The sequence below is a fragment of the Podarcis filfolensis genome, assembly GCF_964270895.1.
Source record: "Podarcis filfolensis genome assembly, chromosome: 8".
Taxonomy (NCBI): domain Eukaryota; kingdom Metazoa; phylum Chordata; class Lepidosauria; order Squamata; family Lacertidae; genus Podarcis; species Podarcis filfolensis.
The window spans coordinates 33,836,311-33,845,744 of record NC_139611.1 but is presented as its reverse complement, the minus strand read 5'-3'; the positions used below and the strand labels follow the sequence as shown (position 1 = coordinate 33,845,744).

At 39.0% G+C, this 9,434-nt stretch overlaps 1 protein-coding gene across 1 annotated transcript; it reads right to left on the bottom strand.

Moving 5' to 3' along the window:
• Nucleotides 1-1,211: 1,211 nt before the first annotated feature.
• CNEP1R1 (CTD nuclear envelope phosphatase 1 regulatory subunit 1) lies at nt 1,212-8,786 on the bottom strand. The gene is made up of 6 exons (XM_083626149.1): nt 8,187-8,786; nt 6,354-6,425; nt 5,044-5,117; nt 4,269-4,378; nt 3,712-3,766; nt 1,212-3,033 (listed from the first exon to the last, which is right to left on the bottom strand). Exons 1-6 carry the CDS (start codon nt 8,209-8,211, stop codon nt 2,992-2,994), a joined length of 378 nt encoding a protein of 125 aa, XP_083482275.1. The 5' UTR covers nt 8,212-8,786; the 3' UTR covers nt 1,212-2,991.
• Nucleotides 8,787-9,434: the final 648 nt, after the last annotated feature.

The window sequence follows — 9,434 nt, the reverse complement described above, 5'->3', positions numbered from 1 at the left end:
GAAGTGTGCATGCACACGAAAGCTCATACCAAGAACTAACTTAGTTGGTCTTTAAGGTGCTACTGGAAGGAAAAAAATTTTTTTGTTTTGACTATGGCAGACCAACACGGCTACCTATCTGTAACTCAAATATTGAAGTTACCAATATCTGAACTACTGTGGTCAAGCTGAGTATTTAAACCAGGGGGATCCCTTAGACTCATACTGACTGTCCTAAGCAATTGGGGGGGGGGGGGGAGTTGTGGAGGCCATAGTTTGGATTTCTGCAGCTTGAAAGTTTCTGCAGCTTAGGAAAGCCAGACTGCAGATTTTTTGGAATCAAGCTGGTGGCAACATGAACCCAAATATATAACATTGCTGTATAGACTTAAAACTAAATAAAAACAGAACCTATCATGATCTAGAAAAACAAAAATTGAGATTTATGCAATGTTCAAAGGTCTTACATCTTCACATGATCTGTAATTTAGATATTAAAAAGATTTTCAGTACTGTAATACTAAGCATCAAGTCCTCCTTTAGTTGCTTCAGTATCAAAGCATCTAATAACTGCCAATTTAGGTGATTGTTTTCTTGTATGAAGGGGTTGCATGCATGGCAAACAAACCAGAAAGTTTTCCCTTAACATTTATAGCTTACCAATTACACCAAACTGGGAAACTGCTTAGTAATGGCTTCAGAACAAGACATTAAATCAACTTCAAACCACAGTGGCTTGTTCTGAACCCCTTAGCCAGAGTTTCATGTTTCAGAAGCCACGGGAAACTATGGTTAATGGAAGACTTTCTGGTTTGTTCTCTTACTTGTTATGTCAGTGGGTCAGCATTTAGAACCAAATACTTGTTCTAATAAGCCCAAGATATTACTGAATACCATTAATGACAAAACTCATATGACTATATTTAGATAAAGTTCTCATCCAATTAAGTGATCCATCTCTAAGTTGCCCCAGACTGCTAAAGACTGTCATGGCTGTTCTGGATCTTGTCTGAAATTTTGCAGGAATACAACTACAGTACTGTATGAAATTCCACACCTGTCCTGTAGATGCAGAATTGCAGAAGCTGACCTACCCTATATATCTGAAGCAGTTTTTTTAAAAACTGAATTTTCAAAAGTTGGTAACATGAGATGCATTAAATGTGAAATAGATTTCAGCACTCCTAACATTTATATACTTGCAATTTCAAATACAAAAGCCAGCAAACATATCATTATAAATAAAATGTTTATTTTGTACACATTTCCTACAAAAATTTACAGCACTTAAAAACACAGGTGGAGCAAGAAATGCAGAGTAGACTTCGAGAGCACAGGATTTAATTGCAGCATTCAAAGGAGAATTAAACATTGACACAAGTGTAGTTTTGGTTTCCTGTATGTACAAAATCTTCCTTGTGGTGCAGCATTTTCTACACTGCCAGTTGCTTTGTGCTCTTAAAGTTTTATACTCTTCTTAAAATAGCTTGAAACAGGTTTTGTAAAAAGGCACAGGAAGGATTTAAAATTAAATTGCTTTGTGTCAGTATTTCAAAGTCATACTATGTGTAACAGCCACTTTTAAGTTTTAACACTTTTCTGTACTAAAGGTAGATTCAGATGGCTGATTTTGCCTCTTCACAAAGCTATTTCAATTGCCATGCCCTATCCACCAAGTTCCACGGGCATTTAAGGATAGAGAATTTGACTCAGTGGCTACTATGCATTTGTCATGCCTGATTAGGATGATCCAACTGGGCAAAGGGAGGGAAATAGATGGTCCTGCATTAAGTGTCATGCTGCCTGCTCATATAATCAGATAGCGTGCCACAGCTTCGCATACTCCTCCTCCTCCGGGCATCTAACCCTCTCTTGCAATATCAATAATGCAGCTTATGCTCCACTGCATAGTGAATTAATGCATTATGCTAACATTTCTGCCAACCTTAGCTAATGTCAAACCACAGTTTGCAGCAGTGATTCGAAGCAGGCTTGAAAACTGGCTTGGCACCAAATGTGGTTAGCAAAAACGCTGGCACCAAGGAAGCAGTAACTTTCGCTAGCTCAGAAACTGAAAAGAAGTTTCACGTGAGAGGGAAAAGCACACACAGGTCTGCAGGTTGCCTAATGATGCTTAAGGAATCAGGCAGCATTATGCCAGACTGGGCCCAAAGGAAAGTCTGAATCTACCTTGAGCTTTGTTACATTTGTGGCACTTTCTTTTTATCAAGTAATCTGAAGTTGAGCAATACTAGTTTCGTGGCAAAACTACCACGGTATAAATTTCACGTACAATACATCATTACTGTATGTCCCAAACACACAGAGGTTTTAAAATATTAAAAGCCTAAACATAGAATTTGCTGAAAATAGGCTACTGCTAATGCAAGGAACTGAAGAACAGGAGCTTTTGTGACAAAATTCAAAGTAATACGCACCAAGAAGAATTCTGCCAGAAGAATTTTTATATATAAAATGCAGCATTGGATGGGGAGGGAGATAGCCATGATTAATGAACAAATGTAATGGTAAAACGCTGTGTGAATGGCAGGTTTAAGTATCTCTTCAAATACTGGTTCCATTTTCTATTTACAGTGATTTGCACATCATAAAACCCATTGAGTCCTTTTCTAAATAGAGGCTCCCACCTTGCTGAAGATGAAACCCCAGAGACATACTAATACTGTGTGGCAGGGTTGGAGAACCTGTGTCCCTCCAGATGCTATTGGACTACACCTCCCATTATCCCTTACCCACAACTCTGTTTGCTGGGGCTGATGGGAGTCAGAGTCCTGCAGCATTTGGAAGGGTACAGCGTACTGCTGCCAGAGAAGGAACTGAAAGCATAAAACAGACAAGAAAACGCAAGGAAATTATGAATAAATAAACCAGATGTTTTCACACTTTTGCTGTCAACTCAACACCCCACAATCCTATTTGGCCTCACTCTCTCAAACAAGTTCTTTTCTTACATTTCCACAGCAGCGAGTAGAGTTGAAGGGAGATGATGGGTTACTGGACGTGAAGCCGGGGTTTCAATATTAGTTTTCCAGTCTGGGGAAGAAAGAAATCACTTTCACATTACAGAAACTCCTGCTATGTTGGGATTACTTCTCCGTCGTCTTGCTAAGCCTACGCCAACTTGCTGTCCAGATGTTTTGAACTACAACTCCCATCAGCCCCGTCAGCATGGCCATCTGGAGAGAGCCAAGTTAACAAAGGCTGATCTAGCTTAAAGAGTGGAAACTGAGAACAGAGTTTGTTTGCAAGGATTATGAATCTAATTGATTAGTTATTAGAACAATTCTTTTCTTTTTTATATGCAAACTACAATCATAGGTTACCAGTCCCCTGTGCAATGAATTTACAAAATTTATAGATTTTTTTTCATGCTACAGACCAAAGATAGCACAATATTCACCCTGATTGATATTTCATTTCTTAATAATTTAAGGATTTCATGTCAGATAAGGAGGCCACTCAGGTTTGTCTACTAGCAACATTATAAGGAATATTTAGGCCACTTCTTATAGAAGGATATAGGGCCAAAAGATCCTTAATGTCTTAGTCCCAAGCAGAATAGACCACCTCAAGTCCACTGATGGGAGGAAGAAACTAGAAGCACATAGAGTAAACTGGGAACTTAAAGACAATAGAGGCTGTAAGACAATGTGTATTGGAAGATTATTAGGGGAGGAGACACATTCAGCCAGGGAAACCAAAGCCACTTACATCATCACAGGACATGTTGTATTCTGCCAGGACTGTTCGACATCGCGCTGCTATGCTGAACAGAAAACATCAAAGAAACATACCAGTCTCTAGAGTCAGGGCAAAGCAAAGCAAAGTGATTGCACTAGAGAGAAGAGGCACTGAAGGTCAGATGGGGAGGTCTCGGGCTGCATTCAGCCCTTGGGTGGTGGTTTCCCACCCAAGTTGTATGCTCTCTCTATTTTTTTTTATCTGTAAAGTAATAGGTAGCAAAGTTCTGTGGCTATCTTTGCACACCAGCTATATCCTGGGAACAATTACCATAGAGTCGTTTTGCAGAGTGGCTGTAGGGTCACACACAATGTTGTGGAAAGCGCCACCCTGAGAGATGATCTTATTCACATGTCACCACAAAGAAGGGAGTACAGGAGCTTAGGTCCATACTCCCCGTTCAAGAAAAGTGTTCAAACTCTCTCTGTTCTCAGAGAGAATAGAACAGTAGCTAAAAGTTTCTTCAGTTGAAATTATTGCCAGTGTGATCATGGTTAAATATATGCCAGGTACTGAATAAAGGATACATTGAGGGTGCCACCACTCTTTTATGTATTCCAGCAAAAAACAAACCTATAAGAGTAATACAGCTAACTGTGAAGAATGGATGATTCCATAGAGACGTGAAGAAAGAAACCTAGGAGAAAACCAAACAACACTTTGTAAATACACGATTAGCTTGAAATTAATACAATTAATTTTAAAAGAAGAATATTGTACAGTCGAGAATGAGGGGCAAACAAGTTACTAATTTTAACACTAATATAAGGGGGATTAAATTATTACCATAATTTAGAAATTAATATATAAAGTAACAGATTTGATTTCCCTCTCATTCGCCACTGTGAAAACAGGATGCTGGACAAGGCAGATCTTTGGTCTGATCCAGCAGGGCTCTTCATAAGCTCTGACTGACATAAAGGTCCCAACTTTCTACCTTTGCAATTATGAAGGCTAGCAGTGTCCCAAAGAATAGACACATAGATATGATCTTAAGAACATTCTAGCTACTAGATTAAGCTATAACCTAAAAAGCCAAAAATCATGATGCAATCCCAGATCCCAGATTGCTGGTTGTAACACAAACATTGTTCTAGTCCACCCTGAAGGATAGAAATACTGAACTGACACTAAACACGATGTCTATAGGTTTGGCTATAGGATACCATGGGGAACTTTCCTGCAGTCTATAAAACCTGTTAATATATGCATAGCATTATGCATGAATTTATGCCACAAGTTCAAATAGATTAAATAGGAAAGCAACACAGTAGCAAGACATTTGAGAATGCTACTACCCACCTTCTGCGTTTCAGGATCTATTAACCAGTTCCAGGCACCAGTTGCTGTACAGACTGATACGACTATAAGTATTACTAATGGAAAAGGAAAATGTTAGAAGCAATATATTTGCACAACATATAAGGCATAACTTCTAAAAAAGGTCTTAGTTATTCTCAAAGAACATGACAGTCATACTAAATTGGGCGATTTACGTTCCACTGAAATAAGTGGAACCTGCAGTTCATTGAACAGCACTTCCTGTACCTCATTCATCCTTTAAAAAAATATCTGCACAGGAACAGCCATAAATAGATAATTCTATGCAATTTCCAATAGGCACAAAAAGTCAGAAGAACTGCCTTTTATTAGGTTAGCTAGTAATTTAAATGTGTTGCAAATTTCCAAGTTCAATAAATACTTCTCCAACACATGGGCATTCAGAGCAGAAGTAACCTCTCTTCCATAGGCAACAATTAACTATAGCAGTATTCAGGCATTCCTCACATGAAAAATAGAAGCACAGTAAAGGGGGCTGCAGTGTTGTGCATTTAGCCCCATCCCGAATGTATTGGGGCACAATTTCTGTCACTGAGTGCTGCTCCATAGACGGAAGCATGCCTCCATTCAAAGAGCAGCCTCTCCGCTACAGAAGTTACGCCCTAAAACAGTTTGCCCCTCTTCACGCAAGTAATGTCTGAAGAGGACTTCTGTTTTCATAGAATTAGCATGACTATTCATTAACTAGCAGCCTTGTACGTGGAATTCCAATAAATCAAAAAAAATCAGTGCAGTTTTGAAAGGTTCAGTCTGCCATCTTGGTTCAAAATAGAATCCAATTGTATTCAAATATAGATGTTTGCTCCTTGATCTCAGGAATCATCATGCAAATTTTGGTGGCAATATCTTAAGAGGTGTTCAAACGCATAATGAACATATAGTAGACGCATAGGCAGATAAATAGAGATCTTTCATGTGGGAAATCCAGAATAAAACCCTGCTCAGCTATAAAGGAATCACAAGGGTCTTGAGTAAGTATCTCTAAGCCTAACCTACTTTGTAGGATTGTTGGTATGCTAAAAAAAAAAAAAGTTGCTGTCCTCATCTTAGTTCCAAAAATAATTGCTTTCAGAAGTTCAGGACACCACTGTACTATAGTTCTCTTTGGCAGTAAGACAGTATTATTTATCATATTTTCTTTTCTTATGCAGAATTTTGCATCACAAATATATCATAAAAGCTACTGAAATGTTAATACTACACTATGTAGGTACAATTTGATTGAAGCATTTATAGGCAAATTTGTACTGCTCTTAGAGAGCTTGACTTACTTCTCCAGCGTCCAGTAGCTGGTTGTAAACAAGCTATATATTCAGTAAGCCTTCTTTCAAAAGCCTTGAGATCTGAAATAAAGAAAAGCAACCATCTAATTAGACTTATGCTGAAATACTGTACTGTTTTTAACACTTGATTGGGAGCCGCCCAGAGTGGCTGGGGAAACTCAGCCAGATGGGCGGGGTATAAATAAATAAATAAATTATTATTATTATTATTATTATTATTATTATTATTATTATTATTATAACAATAATAATACTATACTTACTGGAAGTAAGCATCATTGAACAAAATGGGGCTTACTTTTGAGTAGACAAGTGTTGGATTGTGGTGTTAGACTGTTTTAAATTTACTTTACACTAGTGAAAAATATGAAGTAGGGCAGACTTTATCCCAGATTAGTTAATCAACAACACATTCACTAGGTTTGACCACCAGCATACAGCTCTCCACAGTTTACCCAAAGGGAATGTAGCACACAATTGAAAAAAGGTTTGACTATTCCCATCATGCACATTTTGCAGACATTAAGAGGCGGCTTTCAAAACACTCAGCATAGTTGCCTCTATAACAACAATAAACAGTACCAATAATAGGTCTAAAATAAGGTCATATTGCACCATCTGTGAAATATCCCCTAAACCCTGCCTTCAGTAATTTTGTTCTTTTTGACAAAAGTTCAGTTACTAGTGGCTTCAAAAAAAATCAACAGATTTGCTTGTGTTCCTTTTAACAACCACCTGATTTGCAGAAAGCAATTGAGGAGCAACTTGAAGGCATGGAGATAAAAAAAATACTGTCTTATACTGGTGTCTAAAAAGGAAAGTGTTTTGTAGCACTTATTTATGTTATCTATGTATCATTTTCCATGAAACCTCCGGAAGTTATTTAACATTGGAATAGTATTTAAAAACAATTTAAATTCCACTACGGATACAGATTGGGATTTAAAAACAACAGCAAAACCCTCAATTCAAGAGGCTTGTTGGAAAAGGAAGATCATGAATTGGTGCCAAACAGATATTATTTATTTTATTTCACAAAATTTATACCACTTATTTATTTTTTAAAAAAATAATTTAGTTTAGAATGAGAATAAAACAATAAATAAAATTATCAGTAGAAACAGTTAAAAACAACTATGCAAAATATTCCAAAATAAAATAAGCAAATAAACTAAAAACAGATTAAAACATACATCAACATTCTACATGTCTGGGTAGGGAAAGGCGCCTGCCTTATATCCATAGGCAGGGAGTTCCAAAGTGTAGGTGCTGCTACACTAAAAAAATCTTATAAATGCAGAACGGGTATTATGTGGCACCTGCAACGGTGTCAGTTCCGTAGACTGGTGAAGTGGGCATATATGGGGGTGAGGTGCTCTCACAGGTAAACTGGCTGCAAGCTTCGATGGGGACAGCACTAACAAAATGTTATTGTGGTGTAAGCTTCCGCAGACCTGAATCCACTTCACAAAAGCTTATGCCACCGCAACAACATCTGTTAATCCTTACTCAGTGCCAACAAGACTGTCATGGTACGACTCGTCTCTCAAGGACCAGTCTGCTGTTTCAAGGCACAACCACATGGGCCAGTTGGATAGTTGTCAGCCCTGCAGCGGGAGGACAATTTAATCGGGAAGACTAAGTTTTGCAGGTCCAGCCGCTTTCTTTCTCTTCCGCGGCGGCTCACTGCCTCAGAAACTCTTTTGGGGACACTGAGAGGAAGAAAAGGAGGATACAGGACAGGCAAAATGTCCTTTCCCTGGAGGGAGGCTGGTGCCTTTATGACGCCCCCCGCCCCGCCTCAGGGGAACCCCGAATTACCTTCCGCTTGTTCCAGCGAGTTCATTGTGAGGGGCAGGGAATAAGGAGAACTCGCAGACTACCACCATTCACAGACGCAAAGTCTACGGTTTCCTTCCTCTTCCTCCACCTCCTCCCATGTAGCGCCGTAAGCTCTCGAACTTCCTTCAAATCAATGAAAGCGTCGCTTCTTTCTATTGGGCAGTTTCTCCCTCAAGCGCCCGCCGTCCAACAAACCTCATCTTCATTGGACAGGCTACGTATGGGCAAGAGGCTGAAGAAGGGAGGTGAAGGGAAAGGGCAAAGAAGAATACGCATGCGTAACGGTCAGTAGCGTTGTGCCGTCGACCACCCATCGTCTGGTCCCTAGAATTTGTTAAAAGTTGCTGCAAAAGATCCTTACGTTCCTGCTGTGTCTTTGCAGAGGTTTCACTGACAGTTAATTGACCGATGAACGTTATATATTTGCACTTCCAGGGTGGTTCACAAAATAGTGCAAACAAATTCTAAAAGATCACATTAAACTTCTGTAAGGTATTATTTACCACTATCAGCACCACTACTATGCTTATTAGCCAGGTCTACTACTGTAAGACACAGCAGGAATAACAATGCTTGGATTTCTTGGTGCTGCACATTATTTGCTGCCGTTGTTTATCCCACAGTGTTAAAGAAAAACCCAGGCACTATTTAAAAATTAAGAATTTAAGACAGTCCTTGCCAGTCTTCACTAAAAACACTAAATGCCTTCACTATAAAATAAGGGATCTCTGATTTGACCTTTGTGAGGTTTGCTGTGTCATGCTGAATTGTTTGATAGCTTGTTATTTAGCTTAATTTAATTTTTTTTAAAAAAAACTAATGCTAAAGTAAGTTCTAACTCAGGCTAAACCAACCCTGAGTTACTTCTGAGAAATAAGCCTCACTGGAACTTATACCCCCCAGGATGAAGCAAAAACGGGATTGGAGCCATGCAACCATGTCCTGTAGTTGCTAATAGTTTTGGACCAGTGTTCGAAACTCACATTGTTCTAGGTGCATTTTGCCACAGGGAATTTCATTAGCGCAAGCAGCCTCTGCGCCTAAGATTTCAGATTAAAACTGCAGAGTGGAAGGAAAGGGGGACCTTTTTCTGCCTCCCCACTTCCAGCCACTCTGAAGACTGGAGAAGAGGCCCTCTTAAGAATATTAGGAGGCTGAGCTGGGGAAGGACTAGAGACCATGTGAAAAATGAACATAACATTTTAGCTGCAGTTCATTCATTTTTAG